We start from the raw sequence: 17,582 nt of genomic DNA, 5'->3' as shown, positions 1-17,582 counted from the left end.
TTAACAATTCAGAAGTCATCTGTGCCTTTGTACCTTTTTGCACAACTCGCAATATCTAACAAAAAATTACTCCTAATATCATCACTTTCTCCTTCAATTGGAGTATTTCAATCTAAAATGTCCTTTAATGATCAATATAATGTCTTCAAAACATATTTTTTAGTCATGGATGCTTCATCCTAAATAATTGTTCTAAGAGTAAATTCATGCCAATAACATTATTTTATCACCAAAATTTAATTTCTAATATTTTAATAATTTACTTCTTCTCCTTCAATTTTTTAAAGTGTTGCAATATTTAGAGAAAAACGTATCAACTTCCATGATAATATGCAATTACATTGGAAGCATTTCTGAAAAAATTGATATTATGCTCCATGTGTATTAGTGGCAAATTATACAGTCAGTGACATATATAATTTTATAACAATAGTGTTAAAAACTTATGTAACTATTATTTAAAAAAAAAAAATTAATTAATTCATTCGAAATAAAGGAATTTATTCAATTATTCATTTTATTATATACTACAATGTAATAAATTGTATTAACTTAAACATCTATATTTTATTTATTAAAAGATAAATACCCAAAATAACTACCTATATAAAAAAATACCTATAAAATGAGAAAAAATATTTAAAAATTTATTAAAATTACTTACATTTATTTTTAATTGGACAATTTTACCCATCAATAAATAATAATTTATTTATTTAATAAAATAAATAATTAAATAAATTTTCATTATTTTAAAATAACTAAATAATTTTTTTTTTTAAAATAATAGTTATATAATTTTTACAAAAGTATACATATATATTTTTAAATTAGATTATTTTTTGGTTTAAAAAAAACCTGCATTTAAATCAAATATGTAATAACATGCTGATAAAAAAGAAATATGTAAGAACATTTTTAACAGTTAAAATCAAGAGAAATTAAAAGATGGTACAAATTTCTGGTGCTAGCTCCCTAGGAGACAAATCTTTACTTTGAATAATAAAAAGTTTTATTAATAAATATTTGTCCATGGAATCTATCAGGAAATTTTTTCTTTTATCTTATTGTAAGAAATGAAATATAATATTTACAAATTTACAAATTATCCAAATCTCCATTTACACCGTTCTGTTAGCAAAACAATGTAACTTGGTTGGTGTTTTTAGTTTTCTCTCTCTTTCTCTTTTCTAAATTGCTTTTCTCTTTTTTATTTTCTCTGTCATCATCGTCTTTGAATCTTTTATACTAATTAAGTTGAAGAAGGAACCTCAACACACCCTGAACAAAGGCAAAGACAACACAAAGAAGTGAAACTTCGCTTTGAAACTGAGACACAGAGCAGACACAAACCCTTTCTCTCTTCTCTCTCTCTCTCTCTCTCTTCTTTCTCTCTCTTTCTCGCTCTACATTTTCCGCCATTTCTCGAGAAAATCTCGCCTGGTAAAACCCGCGCTCTCTTGCTCCGCCGTCGCTACCCGCCGTTCAACATTGCCACGCTTTTCGATTTTCTCTCGCTCCACGCTCTTCCCTCGTTGATTCCTTTCTTTTTGGCTTTCTTCTGTTCGAGATTCTGTGTTGCAGCCGTTCGATCTGTATGATGCTGTGTTTGCTTGCTCTGCACTTTGATTCCACGCTGTAATCTTCGTTCCGATATTGATTGACAGTTTTTTTGTTCGATTTTCAGTTGACTGATAATGATTGCTTGTGACTTCGTTTACATTTTCTTTATTCTGGCAATTTTGCTCGTGATGCATACTTTAACTCTGTCGGTGTTTAATCTGTAGAGTTCCGACTTTGGTTGGAGTTCAAGCTCTAACTCGTTTGGAGTTCTTTTGATTTTTCAAGATTTTTCTTTCTTTTGTATTATTTAAGGAGATTTTACTTTTGCTAGATATAAAGGCAACTGTGGATGGAGTATGATCTGAGTTGAAATTTATAATATTGGTTGACGGAGTCATGGTGTTTTTGGTTTATTTAATTGTAATTAATGCGTTGTTTTCGTTCAATTGAATTTCTACTTGTCCATGGTTATAGTGTTAGGAAACGTTTAGTGTGGTCCTTGGTGTTTTTTTTTCCTTTTCTCTTTTCCGCCTGATTATAATTTATGGTTTCAATTATGATGCAAATGGATTAACTTTTTGTAAGTACCGAATATTGCAGTATTATGTTGACCTAACGGTGGTTGTTACTTTGTTTGAATGTTTGCCTAGTGAGGGCATGGTGCGTTGAACACATGTTAATTTCCACGATACTTCATTTGAATTGGAAGTATTTTTCTTCACTTGAATGCTAATCGGGTACATGCAAAATATTTTTCATAGGTGGTATTAGCCAAGGAATACCTGAAGCCGTGATAAATCCGAAGATTGTTTTGCAAAGCAACTGTGAGCATGATCCATATGGTTTCATGGGGGTATAAAAATTCAACGGTTCTGAGATGATGATTGAATCCACTTATTTTTAATGGACCTGATATCACTCATGTACTCATAGTACAAAATTTTCTATCTAGAAATTTTGCGTTTTAGATTTTTTGAAAAACACATAACGTCACCAGTGTTTGTTGTTTGCCTTCTGTTGCAAGTGTTAGTTTCCTAGCAAGTTGGGCTTGAGTTGTTTTCTACACATGGGCACAACAATGTGCTTCAGTTTTTTATGCAACACCAAGCACAGTATTTAAAAGAATTTTGTTCTGCTCTGATTACAGGTCTGGCATGCTAGCTAAATCTAGTATGCATTCCAACTAATTCTCATGGTGGATGTGTCTGCTTCAACACACGCTTCCGAGGGCTGGTAGTTAGTTTTGGTAATCTGAAAGTTCTCCTGCAGATGTTTCTTGAAATCTGATAAGAAAAACTAATACTATCTGCAACCCATATTTTCTTCCACCTCTGTTTTCTCCACAATTACGTCAGTGAGTTTTATGAAAAGATAATGACCGATTTAGAACTAGTTTGGCATCCTTTTGATCTAGTACTGTGAAGATTCAGGAGTATTGGTTTGTTCATAGGATCATCAAAATGAAAAAGTTGTATGGAGGAGTTCTGGTTGCTTCACTGTTTATGTTGTTTATGCTTATGATCCTGCGAAATGGGATCATGAAAACTTCTATTGGTCAAGGTTATTTGACTATTCCTATCCTGGTTAATGGAACTAATCCTCTAGCATGGATAAATCCCACACTACCAGCTGCTATTCAAAATCCAGATGATCATTCTCAAGTTATTTCTTCTGATATTTTAGTATCTAGCCTCTTTGCTGGGAGCAACTTTTCCAAAGACGAGCAACAAGCTCTGCAGACATGGAACCAATTGAACCACTTAATTGATCACACTCAGGGTTTACCCAGTGCAGCAGAAGCCATAAAGGAGGCTGCCAGTGCATGGAACTCTCTTATTTCCTCAATTGAAGAGCAAAAACAAGGTCGTGCAAATGATAGTTCAAGAACTAAAGAGAAGCAATGTCCCCACTTTCTTAATAAAATGAATTCCACTGAACTTGGTAACAGTAGTTACAAAATGCAAGTACCTTGTGGCTTGACACAAGGTTCTTCCATCACTGTAATTGGCATTCCGAACGGCTTTTTAGGTAATTTTCGGATTGACTTGACTGGAGAACCACTTCCTGGGGAACCCGATCCACCAATTATTTTACACTATAATGTTCGCCTGCATGGGGATAAAATCACTGAAGATCCAGTAATTGTCCAAAACACCTGGACTATAGCTCATGATTGGGGTGAGGAGGATCGTTGTCCATCCCCTACTCCTAAAAAGGTCGAAAAAGGTGAAATTACTATTTTCATTTTTTGGTTCAAGATCCATAATAGTTTGTGTTCATAATTGATAGGGAAGTTCCCCACAATTTTGAAATAGGATTTCTTAAAATTTGAACCCGTTGATTACTTGAGTGTGTTGTTCAACGACAGAGTTGGCAATATGGAATTCTTGAATCAAAGATATTCTTATTTTTTTGCCAAGTCTTCGTATGCTATTGATTTTGGAGATAGATGCAATAGAATTAGATCCTATTCATACGAAAGTCAATTGTTTGTGAAAAGATGTTTTTTTTTTATCTTAACGTGTTCTGTTTTCATTAATTGTTGTGTTAAAGCTTTATTTGTGTGGTTTTTCCTGATCCAAATGTTGAGTATAATTCCATAAACTGCTTTTGGATAACTACTTTGTTTAATATTGCTGTTTCTTTTGCCAGTTGATGAATTGGAGCAGTGTAATAAGATTGTAGGGAAGAACATTAGCCAACTTCACACAGCTGGGATGCATTCCCACACTTCAAGAGAATCTTTAACAACGGAAGAACAATCGATGAATAGGAAATACTTTCCTTTTAAGCAGGGTTACCCATTTGTTGCAACTTTAAGGGTGGGATCTGAGGGAATCCAGATGACAGTTGATGGAAAGCACGTAACTTCATTTGCTTTTCGTGAAGTACTTCCTTTCTCCTTTGTTATTATTTAACGTAAAAGTATAATAATTTCATGTTTTAGTATATTGACTGACTCAGCTGGTTACATGTCAGACGTTGGAGCCATGGCTTGTCAGTGAAATAAAAATCTCAGGGGACATCAAATTAATATCTATTCTTGCTAGTGGTCTGCCCACATCAGAGGATTCAGAGCATATAATTGACCTAGAATCATTGAAATCAAGTCCTATATCTGCACAGACCCCATTGGATCTCTTCATTGGTGTTTTCTCTACTGCTAACAATTTTAAACGTCGAATGGCTGTTAGAAGAACCTGGATGCAGTACAATGCTGTTCGATCAAATATGACAGCTGTGCGCTTCTTTGTTGGTTTGGTGGGTATTGTTTGTGATTTTCTCGTATGATTCTAAATGTCAGTGGAATTGGACAAAAAATACTTCATTGTATAAATTAAGTTTCTTGATTTTTTCTTAAATTTGAGTTCTTCAAACTTTTCTTACCAAGTAGCAAAAGTTGCTGAAATGTTGGTTGCACTGGAGCATTATTTTCAATATCTTAGCCTTTTCATTCCGATAAAGATCTAGATGGACGTGATATTTGCTACTTTTTGAAATTCTCTGTTAATACAGTGTTACATGTAGAATTTTACTGAATTGATCTTTTTGTTTGAGCTCATGCAGCATAAAAGCCCAATAGTTAATGAAGAGCTGTGGAGGGAAGCACAAACTTATGGAGACGTGCAGCTGATGCCATTTGTTGACTACTACAGCCTCATCACGTGGAAAACTTTGGCAATCTGCCTTTTTGGGGTAATGTCTTGTCTCTTCCTTTTATTTGGAGAATCCTTCCTCGACTTATTCATATGATCCTTCAACAGACACAAGTTTCGGCAAAGTTTGTCATGAAGACGGATGATGATGCGTTTGTCAGGGTAGATGAAGTTCTAGGCTCTTTGCACAGGATCAATGTTGATCATGGGTTACTGTATGGACTCATCAATTCGGATTCCAGACCTCATCGAAATACAGATAGCAAATGGTACATCAGCCCAGAGGTAGAGATATTTTTATCATTTAAGAATTAAATCTCTCTTGCTCCATGTGTTTATGTTTTTACTTTCTGATTATAATTTTATTACCTATACTTTAAAAATAGTTATTATTAGCTTATGTGATATGAAACTTTGTTAATAAGGCTTGCTTGTAAATAGATATTAATTGAAAGTGTTGGTCTCTGTGAAGTATCTATTTTATTTATAACGATTATAATTTCCCGTGGTAGTATTGAAACTTGATTATTAATCAACGAGACCTGAGTTGTTCTAGTTACGCTATCAGAACTCAATTGAAAAAAAACACTCAAAATACTAGACTGAATTGCTGCTTGCTAGTTGCTATACTTTTAGAAGTCCGGGAATTTTAAGCATGCTCCCCGTTTTTTTCTTTGAACCATAGCTATTCTATTTTTAAAATTATTGCTTTCATTTCATATGCTTTGTCTTATTATACACATACATATATATATATTGCCTTTTGTTTTTGTTGTCTACCCACTCCGTCGTACTAAGTAGTTATCATCTTATTGCTTGCTACTTGAAAGGAATGGAGCGAAGGAACTTATCCTCCTTGGGCACATGGTCCCGGCTATGTGGTCTCACACGATATAGCAAGAACGGTTGCCAAGAAATTCAGAGAGAACCATTTGAAGGTATATGATAAAATGTGTTACTTCTTGAAATCTGTTAGAATTATTTTGTTTTGACCTCAAGTTCAGTGACATCGTTAGAGTGACTTAACGATTCAATCCTAACTGTCCCACAGATGTTTAAATTAGAAGACGTTGCAATGGGAATTTGGATTGCAGACATGAAGAAGGAAGGTGTAGATGTTCGGTGTGAGAATGAGGACAGAGTGTATCCTGAGGGTTGTAAGGATGGTTATGTGGTTGCCCATTACCAGGGCCCTAGGGAGATGCTCTGTTTGTGGCAGAAACTTGAAGAAGGAAAAGGTGCAAAATGCTGTGGTGATAGGAAATGACTACTACTGACTGACCAGGTTTCAACAGAAAAAGAAAAAGAAAAAGAAAAAGAAAATCCCCCTTTTGAGTGGCTGGGGAGCTTCTATGATGATTAGAATAGTTAGCTTTAGCTAGAAATTATTAGAAATAGTTAATGGTAGGGCATATTCCTAGTCATCAATTACTTTTTAGTAAATCTGATGATTTGTTGTATGTAGAGGGTGAGAGATTTGTATAGAGAAGCCATTCGGAAATAGGTTACCACGTTTTCTGCCATTTTATCAATTTTTTTTATTGTTAACACCATTATAGAAACACAGAGATTTCTCCTTTTTTCTTATTGACATGTTCCATAATGCTATTTCTCCACTTTAGTTCATGCATTATATCATACGCATGAAGTAATGATTATTTTACATCACAAAACATGTTAAATACTATACAATATAAATACTATTTTTTACAAATATCATGAATTATATATCTAACTTTTTAATCTAATGATTTATATTTTATGCGCATATAACATTATTATTAAAAAAATTATGTTGATGAGAAAAAAATGTGTAAACGAATAATAAATTAGCAGGAAAATTATAAAATGAGTTGAAAAAATAGTGAAGTTATTTAAATTAGTAATGAACGAAATAATTGTGAATGATTTTTCCAGAATTAACTTAGAACCAAAAGTAATTATCCTTTACCCACATCTTACCCAAATGCGACTGTTTTGAATTGGGTCAGAATCGGTCCAGGTCCTAAATCCTTACCCCTAGTTTTTCCAATTTAAAAAAAAAGGGTTTTAGGAGTAGAAACAAAATTATGAAATAATAAATTGAAATGAATATATAAAAATAAATAATTTCAACTTTAAGTTTTTAATAAACTGAAAATATTTTAAAAATTAAGTTGTTTTTTTTTGTAATGTCAAAAATAATTTAATTATTTATTATTAATGACTAATTTATTAGTATATTATTATCAATGAATGAATATGATAATTTATATTGGGAAATTATTTCTATATATAGTATTAATAATCTCTTTCTTGAAACTTTGTAATGATACCATTAACAAGTAATAAATAACATGTTTCATTTTGTCCTACTCTTATATTCAAACATTCACATTTATATAACCCACTTAGATTAAATTCGTATTCAGTGTTAAACATCCTTGAGTCCATTTTTCATTTCTAAATTCTAACAAAAGTTAACTTTTTCTTCTAAACATCTATTCAAGCTTCAAACATAAGAATATGCTTATAAATAAAGGCCCAATATTCTTGTTCCTCCCACCACTCCCATCACCTTGAAAATGAAACCTTCATCCTTATCTTAATAAGTGTATATGAATTTTTAGAATGGACCATGAAAGTCCATATACACGTTTGTTGATGTTTTATGAATTATGTGGAACCATGAGAATCCCACAGAGATGATGAAACAATTTATCTTTGGTTTTTCGTATTTTTTTTTTATCGGGGAAGCTAATGTTTGGTTGCAATCTCATCCAAACCAAAGCCTAACTAATTAATTGTTGAAGAAAAGTTCTTAAATAGTTCCATCTATATATATATATCCTCATATAAAAAAAAACTTATTTTTTTTAGAAACTTAATATCTTAGTATTCAAAGAAAAAAATGTGTTGTAATATTAGAAAATCTATTCTCTTAATAAAATATCTCCACTTTCAGGAAATGGCCAAATAAATCATTGTATGAAGCATTGAAAAGTTTCAAAATCTATTCTTAGTTTTAAGAAGTCAATTTTAAGCCTAACTAAACCTTATAAAATTAGCTCATAAGGTGATGTTTGCACCCACTTATATACAATAAAATGTTTTTATCTCTAGTCGATGTAGGATCTCCAACACTCCCCTCATGTTGAAACCCTCCAAATCGTGCATGAGACTATATATTTATGGATGATCCGATTGCGGTCTGTAGCAGGTGACCTGGTGAGTCCAACAAATTCTCGCTATAATAGACTCTAAATGGCTCTGATACCATATTAAAATAAAGGAGAAAAAAAAGGATAATTGGGATTGAAGTTCATCCTTCTTTCTCTTTTGTATTTTGAAAAACATAATAATATTCTATCATTTGATTGATGTTGATGTCCATATAAAATTCATTTATATCGATTTCTCACGTTTAAAATTATTAAGAGAGTCTCCTAAATATCGATTCCTCGCATATTTATAAAAAATCTTTATCATTATGATTAGATGTTGATAGAAATTAACATTTCAAATCTATTCCTAGCATTCAAATATGTTAAGCATTATCATTTAAGTAAAAAACTTAGAAGTTTTTTTTCAGTCAAATCTAAGGATCAAAATCATCGTAAACAAGCTTTATGAATAAAATGACAATACCAATCAATCAATCAAGAACAAAATATTATATTTAAATATCACCTCAATACATAAGAGTTTGAACAAATTACTCCAAATCCTAAAGGGTAGAATTAACCACTCATGTTGGCCATTACAAGCATGGAAAGCAAACAAAGAAGATTCAGGATGTTTCTCCTTGACGGTTGCCTCCTCTAAGGTTTTTTATCACCTTCTATTCTCCAAATGATGTCTAGGGTTGTCCCTCACGCCTCATATTTAACCTAGTTGGGCTTAGGCGAAGTGACTCCTCGTCTCGGCGTGATTGAGCGAGTTAGATGAAAACATACCCAATATCTCTAGAGTGATCTCACCTAGGTGTGACTGAGCTTGCTTGGGCGAGATCCTTTGGAAGCTTCTGGCTTAGGTGAGTTTGGGCGAGTCTTTGAGCATTCCATCTTTACCTTTTTATCTTTGTATATTCTCCTTTTGCCCTTTCATCTCTATGTATCCCTAGAATCCTGAAATTAATACAAATTTGAGAATAAATCGTTCTTATTCATATTATAACCACAAAATATGTAAAAATGTTTAAATTCATAAATTAAGGGTTATATTATAATTATTTTATCAATAAATATCTATAAGTGTTTGTATTTTAATATGAAATATTACTGAAATATAACACTTATCAACTCCCCCAACATAGAATCTTACTTGACCTCAAACAAAGTAAATGAATATAACTAAATCATATTTGAATTTAAATATCAAAACAACTTAATTCACTAAACAACATATTAAATTAGAAACTTATGTTGCTTCCAAATTCAAATATAGCAAAATATACAATAAACTTCCAAGATCGAACTAAAACAATAAAATGACAATTTATCAAGGAATTTCTTGTCATATTCTCAAAGGTAAGTATTTTTCTCTATTTTCAATGAATCATAACAAATCACATTTGCTTTTCATTTCATCTTCATATCACAAACATATTAGAAACATGAATCTTAAGGTCTTTTACAGGGTTATAATAAGGTTGGGCTTCCAAAAAGTATTGCTTTTTAAGATAACAAAATGCATATTTTAAAGAAGAACATACTTACAATCCAATTATAGTACATATGTGTTATCTAATCACCATTTTCTTTGACGTCACACTTTTCCTCATTTTCTTTCTTCTTATTCATGATTTCAACATGTTTTTTTTTCAACATTTTTTTAATCAACAGAAATAATTTATTCCCTTTTTTATATGTATTGCATATATGTTTTCCTTCCTTAAACATGTCAATAGGTAGGAAAATATATCATTAAAGGCGTAGGGTGCAATAATAACAAAAACTCTTAGCTCAAAAAGGGTTATCAATAATGAATTATATTTACATAAATGTTCGCTATTTGGCCTTGGTTCCCTAATTAACACAAATGCCTCGACCATCTCATTCTCTTTTATAATGTAACAAAAAATAAAAATGTCAATGCCAATGGGTAGGAAAATATATCATTAAAGGCGTAGGGTGCAATAATAACAAAAATTCTTGGCTAAAAAAGGGTTATCAATAAATGAATTATATTTACATAAAGGTTGGCTATTTGACCCTGGTTTCCTAATTAATACAAATGCATCGATCATCTTCATGCTCTTTTATAATGTAACAAAAAATAAAAATAAAGCAACCATAATTGTCAATCTATCAGTAGAACTCTCAAAACTGTTTAATGTTCACACACTCATTTGGTTTAATTGGTCTCATTCCTTATAGTTTTGTCATTTTCTATTCTAATAAATCATCCTGTTAAATTTTCATGTATCATAAATTCTACTACATTTGAATAAAGATTCAATCACATTTTCTTTTCCAACCTGTGTCTAATTCATTTCACTATTTAATATATAAGCACAAAGTCCTTTCTTCCACCATTCAAATTTAATATTGTAGTTCTTATTTATTTAAGAAAAATAAAACTAGAAACCACTCAATAATTAAATTAAAACTAAAAATAATTCAATAAAATTATTCAAGAATAAAAATACAAGACATTTAAATAAAAATAACAAAATAAGGAAGAAATTAATTCAAGAATAAAAATACAGACCATTTAAAACAAAAATAAGCAAATAATAAATAGACAGAAATAAACAACTACAAAAATAAAACAAAATTTAAAATTACTGAAAAGAAAAGAAAACTAGAAAAATAAAACCATGTTTTTGCTCAATCTTCTCTTCCCAAGAATTCATCTAGCTCTGTATTAAATTCTTTATCTACAGCGGTACATGGCCTTGCATCATTTACTGGATCTACCCCCCTGAATAATAAAATTTGACCCCAGGCCAAGATACATAAGCCTCAAATTGTTCTAGATGCATATAGGGGTTGGGTTGCCCTTGAGGGATATTTTGATATGCAGCTTGATGAAAATGCTTTATCCCTCTATGATTAGCACTTTTCTGCATTTGTATATGCTCCCATGTGGCTCTTTGTTCCAATAGCATATGTTGCATTTGTTCCAGTATCCTATCCTCCCTGAAAGATGATGATGAGTCAAGGTGATGGATTGGTGAATGATGAATAGCAACATCACCAGCTTGTAGAGCTTGCTCCCATGTAGCAATACAATTATTCACAATAAATTTTAGATAAATTGGAGGTGTAATTTTTGTTGATGGGTTTGCCCCAACCCCATGAGTTGCACAAAGAGTAGTTATCAAAGCAGGAAACCCCAAAGAACCTTTTGACTTCTGATTAACTTATAATCTAAGAAACTTACATATTTCATGATAAATAATCTTAGCAACATCAACACAATAATTTATTTTTTAAGAGGCAATAGAGAAGATGACACTTGGGAATATTAAGGTGTAACACAGGACCAATGGACACCATGTTAGCTAACACGAATACCATCCAAACTTGAGATAGGGTCTTCATGTGTTTCCTTAAAGTTTTCTATGGTTTCCCAATTGGGCTTATTTTATAGGAGTGATTGACTAAACAAATTTCCCTATCCACTTCATCATCATTAAAGCCATATGTTTTAACTCTCAGTTGGTGATAAGTACAATCATCATCTCCTCTCAGTTGCAAAGAATCTCCCAAAAAGGCAATGATAGAATCTCTATCAAAGGGCACCCATTTTCCTCTTAGTCTTGATCTCATTTCCTAAGCTCCTTCACCTCCTGTCCAAGCATTGACATAGAATTCATTGACTACCTCAGGATCATGTGCTTAGAGGATAAAAAACTGGATAACATTTCTTTACTCAAATCAAAGTTGAAAGTACATGTACAAGAGATTCCTATTTATAGGAGAAAGTCTTTCAAAACCTCTCAAATTAGAGTGTGACAAGTGTCACCTCCTTATTAGTGCAAATCCTATCCAATGGGAGGGTGACAAGTGGCATATGTTCATTGGAGGAAAATTCTATCCATTGAAGAGAGGACACGTGGACCTTCATGCCATCCTTGCCTATTTTCCTATTTACATATCCCTTTTCCTATTTTACACTCTACTCTCTTTTCTATTTGCACCCTACTCTACTAGGCCCAAAATACAAGGCCCCAAAATAATTTCTAACTACTCTATATAGTTTACAAGGTTAAGAAGAAGAAAAAACTCTTCAATTTATGAGTGTTCCTCTCCAATAAAGCACGATATTTGTCTATCTTCTTAGCCAAAAGTTTCAAGGCTGAATGATTTCCATCACTTACTTGGTATAAAATGTCTTCTTTGTAAAAGATCATGGAGACGATAAATTTATCTTTTGACAATCTAGCATTCTTCTAGAATATCCTTACTAGTTTTGGGTGGATCGTTTGTGGTAGGAAGAAACTGTTAGAATTAGAGGGCAAAACAAGAGGGGGTGAATTGTTTTTGAAATATTTTCGCAAAGATTGAAGGTAAAGTGAAAAGTTGTGAAAAGTCAATCAATTGAATTTTTTTTTCAACCAATAAAAAAACTATTTTAAGTTTGATTCCAGAAAATCGACTAGTTGTTTTCACAAAACAACTGGTTTTTTATACTAGCAGAATTGAAAAACAATGTTAAAATAATTTTTGAGTGTAGGGATAGAGAGAATCACGTAAGATGTTTATATTGGTTCACTCTTAACCCAGAGCTACATTCAGTCCTCAACTAACCACTGAGAATTCACTATGTGATCAACCTTAGATTACAAAACACACACCAAGAGTGATTATCTTGAACCCTTCAAGAACACAAACCACTCTTTGGCAAACAACACAGTTTCCAGAAACACCTTTTGAAACTGGCTCACACAAGAACAAACATAAATAAAATGTTCAAGGAAGAAAGGAATATAATACACTTGGGGAAAATCAAAGATTAAAGTTTAGAATTGCAAGACCCTATCCTATTCCACACTTGAGATGATCCAAAAGCCTTTTGAAATCTTGAAAATTGTTTTTGATTGATCTCTTTTTCTTATTTAATGCATAGGAGTGTAAAACAACCTTTTTATACTCCAATCAAATTGTCAAAGTAGTTAAATCAAAAACCAAAAGCTGTTGGAATCATTTAAAACAGATTAAAACCTCTTAACAAAATTCTGTTAAGGTTTTCAGAAAAAACAACCAATTGATTTCTCGAAACAATCGGTTGAATCTGTTTGACTGCAAAGCCAAAACAAAGCTAAGCTTTTCCAAGCCATTTTAAAAACCACTAAGTGTCAAACAACAAGTTGAATCGACATTTCAATAGGTTGAAATTTCACACCCTTTTAGAAAACCCATCTTTTCAAAAAGATTAATATTCAAATGAACTTGGATCATCTTAAGGAGTGAATTAACATTTCAAAGACTATTAGACAACACACACACAACCAACAACAAGGTCTTTAAGCTTTCCCCTTGGATTTGGAGACTCAAAGCACATTGTTCAACAATCTCCCCCTATTTGATTAATACAAATCCCTGGTTTGCTAGTGTTGTAGTGTTTGAACCTGATAAGTCATGGAAAATAGAATATATGCATATACAAAGCATACATAACAGCAGAATAAACCATATTTAAAAAGGCACACACAGATTTGCACATGTATATGCAGAAAACTAGAAAAATAGTGTCAAACCAGTGCTTGTGCAACAGAACTAGGCAGCAGAATCAGTGGTGTATTAGAACTTGGTAGCAATAGTTCTAAACAGATTTGCACACACCACAGAATAACAGAATTACAACACATAAACCCCCAATTTCTCCCCTTATTTGTCTTTACAAATAGGCTAAGAGAATGGATAAAAACAGAATTAAGAAAGATTTTGAGAACCAAGGATACCCAACTCATTTCTTAAGAAGAAAAACCTTTCTCGAGGCAGTGGCTTAGTGAAGATATCTGCAAGTCGCTTTTCAGTTTCAATAAACTGAATTTCACTATCCCCATTGCTCACATGATCCCTTATAAAATGGCAGTGAATCTCAATGTTCTTAGTCCTTGAATGCTGAATTGGATTTTTAGTGAGGTTGATTGCACTTGTATTATCACAAAGCAAGGGTACATTGTTAACCTTCAAGCCAAAGTCTTCTAGTTGTTGTTTGATCCAAAGGATTTGTGCACAACAAATACCAATAGCTATATACTTAGCTTCTGCAGTTGAGAGAGTCACACAAGCTTGCTTCTTGCTATGGCAAGATATGAGGCTTGCTCCAAGAAAATGACATGTGCCACTTATGCTCTTTCTATCTAGCTTGCACCTTTGGCTTAGGAAGATGTCATCCTTTAATTGCTTGACTTGTATCCCTAAGAAGAAGGATAAATCCCCCATCATAGACATTTCAAATTCCCTATACATAGTTGCAACAAATTCTTAAGTGCATCACAAATGGATTTATGTTCAATTTGAGATACAAAAGCCATGTGTTTGCAGTAATTTGAGATAGAATTTCAAGTTGAGACTCCCTTATCAATCTGTCCGATGATGTTGTCCATATAAAGGTCTCTTGTAATTCTCCATTCTTTGGGCTGATCATCCTAATGCAGAATTTCAACAGGTTGTTTCGTAGAATCAACCAGTTGTTTTTCTGGACAAGATTCCAGCTTCTGCAGAATGGTCTTCTGATCATGTTCTTCTACATAATTCTTCACAGAGTTATGTTCTTAGGGTTATTTTCACCAAAGACAACATGAATGGACTCATCCACAGTCATAAGTCTTTTGTTATATACTCTATAAGCATGGCTAGTTAAGGAATAACCAAGAAAAATACCACTATTCATTTTTTCATCAAACTTGAGGGTAAACCTACCACAAAATCTCTTGAAATAATTTATTTAGATGATGCATATGGATGCGTTCTCTCCTTCTATGTCATAACCATGATTCCTCATATTTGGTTAGAAGTCCTCATGTTTGGTTATAAGGCAGCCAATAGATGCAGAATGTGAGATATCAAGTAAATAGACATTGTTGATTCTTTGACCAATCAACAAAACTTCTTGTGATTTCAGCAGGCTTATGTCACACGTGTTGGGCTTGAAGGTTATTTGATAACCTTTGTCACACAGTTGGCTTATGCTTAGGAGGTTATGCTTTAGACCTTCCACAAATAACACATTATTGATCAAGAAGGTGTTCTTGTCTCCAATGGTTCCTCTTCAAGGAATTTTCCCTTTGTTGTTGTCCCCATAAGTCACATGACCTTCTTGCTTAAGGAAAAGATTGACAAACTTGCTTTTATCCCCTGTCATGTGCTTAGAGAAACCACTTTCCAGGTACCACAAGTGCTTATTTGCCATCAAAGAACCCTGCAAGAAACAAGATCAAGGAGCAAGATTTGGTCCCCTTATGAGTTTGGGTCCAATGATGTTAGTAAGAACCTTAGGAACCCATTTCAAAATACCTTTGGGAACAAAAAACCTTCTTACTTTGTATAATCTAACAGTAGGGCCCATTTTCATGCAATAAAAGCACGTTTCAACCGGTTGTTTCGAAAAAATTATCAGTTGTTTTTCAAAAAAACGGGAAAAGGGTTTTGATTGGCCTTTGAACATTTCATATTCTTGAATCAGAGCATGCTTCCTTGCTCTCTTCACATCAGTGGTGCCTTCATGGGTAACCTCAAGGATGTCCCACATCCTTTTGCAGAAGCACATTGTGAGACCCTGAAAAACTCGTCAGAATTCAAAGCATAGGTGATGATGTTTTTGGAAATGCAATCATATTGAGCTCTTTTACTTTCACTCTCAGTCCATTGGGATCAAGATTTTTCAATGAAAACATCATCTTTTTCAAATTTGGGTACAACATATAGATTCCTCTATCAATTAATTCAACAAAGATTTTCATTCTAACATTCCAAAATTGATAGTTCAGTCCACAAAAACAATGACCTATTTATAAAAGCCCCTTCCTCAAAGGGTAGTTTTTCAGCCATTTAAAAAGGTTTTAGGATCGAAAACTTGAGTGACTTTCAAGAACTCAGCTCCTGATGCCAATTGTTAGAATTAGAGGGCTAAACAAGAGGGGGTGAACTCTTTTTGAAAGATTTTCACAAAGATTGAAGGTAGAGTGAAAAGTTTTTAAGAGTCAATCAATTAAAAATTATGTTCAACCAATAAAAAACTGTTTTATGTTTGATTCTAGAAAATCAACAAGTTGTTTTCACGAAACAATCGGTTGTTTATACAAATAGAATTTAAAGACAATGTTAAAATAGTTTATGAGTGTAGGGATAGAAAGAATCACACAAGATGTTTATACTGGTTTACTCTTAACCAAGAGCTACATCCAGTCCTAAGCTAATGATACAATCCTAGTAGCCAAGTAGATGACCAAGGACTCAAGAGACAATTCACAATGTGATCAGACATCTTATCATTTAAGACAAGGTCCCACCAAATACCAGAAGGACCTCAATTGAAGAAGAACTGGGCATAAACCAGAACATCAAATGTTCTTTCTTCTAGTCTTTTTACAAGACAAAGATGTTGTAAATAAATTAGGCTCACTTTAGGGGTCCAAATAGAAGAATAAGCTAGAGTAAGTTTACATAGCATACATAGGAGTGTACTTAGCAAAATGAGCTTGTGCCAAGCCCACTTTTCATGACACATGCACCTAGATATATGGTTTTAACCTAACTTCTAGAAGCTAGGCCTAAGGTGCGGTTTTGACCATGGTCAACACCCTAGGCAACCCCTCTTCCCTCCCATTCTACCCTTCACTCATCTTGCCCTCCAAGTAACTCCTTCCTATATGAAGGGTGCCTTCCTCCATGTATGAGACATTGAAATGGAATAGTAAAGAAACTTTGCAGGAGTAATTTTGTGAGACTTGTGAGCTCTCATTTTTTGGGTCTTATCTTGGGTGGGTAACATCTCAAGTGGCGGCTCTTTGCACCATTGATCTTGGAGTCCTCTGTTCTCCAAGTGGCGTGACATCTTTCTTTCTTCCATAAGCTCTCTTCAACTATTCCTTTTTTTAATCTTTCTTTGTGCCCTCCATTTCCATTCCTCTTTATACTTTCATATTTTTCTCTTAAATTTTTGGTTATCGTTGCCTTATTATCTTCAATTCCACACCATTGCATCATTGTCAGCATTTAATTGTGTTTTTCTCTTTGCCCTCTAGAAGTGAACCTTACACTTACTTGACCACTTGGTTAAGTTCGTGTCCAATGGAGATCTTATTTGGGTTCTCACCTTACATTTCTAAAAATAAAAAATCATAAACAAAGAGCAACCACTAAAAATATGCAATCCTAAAATCAACTCACATCATGTGGTATTCAGAGCATGGTTTTAATTGTGCTT

General features: G+C 32.9%; 1 protein-coding gene across 4 annotated transcripts; it reads left to right on the top strand.

Moving 5' to 3' along the window:
- The first annotated feature begins 1,111 nt into the window (after nucleotides 1-1,111).
- Nucleotides 1,112-6,806, top strand: GALT1 (galactosyltransferase1). 4 transcript variants are annotated; one of them, XM_068612162.1, is made up of 9 exons: nucleotides 1,222-1,638; nucleotides 2,325-2,416; nucleotides 2,711-3,789; nucleotides 4,216-4,451; nucleotides 4,543-4,824; nucleotides 5,131-5,259; nucleotides 5,328-5,504; nucleotides 6,050-6,157; nucleotides 6,271-6,806. In XM_068612162.1, exons 3-9 carry the CDS (start codon nucleotides 3,024-3,026, stop codon nucleotides 6,484-6,486), a joined length of 1,914 nt encoding a protein of 637 aa, XP_068468263.1. In that variant the 5' UTR covers nucleotides 1,222-1,638; nucleotides 2,325-2,416; nucleotides 2,711-3,023; the 3' UTR covers nucleotides 6,487-6,806. The 4 variants fall into 4 exon arrangements, with proteins under 4 accessions (XP_068468262.1, XP_068468263.1, XP_068468265.1 ...); XM_068612164.1 differs by having other exon boundaries at nucleotides 1,321-1,638; nucleotides 2,325-2,387; XM_068612163.2 differs by lacking the exon at nucleotides 1,222-1,638 and adding an exon at nucleotides 2,069-2,223.
- Nucleotides 6,807-17,582: the final 10,776 nt, after the last annotated feature.

Source organism: Phaseolus vulgaris, chromosome 2, assembly GCF_051622355.1.
Source record: "Phaseolus vulgaris cultivar YP4 chromosome 2, ASM5162235v1, whole genome shotgun sequence".
Taxonomy (NCBI): domain Eukaryota; kingdom Viridiplantae; phylum Streptophyta; class Magnoliopsida; order Fabales; family Fabaceae; genus Phaseolus; species Phaseolus vulgaris.
The sequence above is the reverse complement of the archived record's forward strand: the minus strand, read 5'-3'. Positions and strand labels throughout refer to the sequence as shown.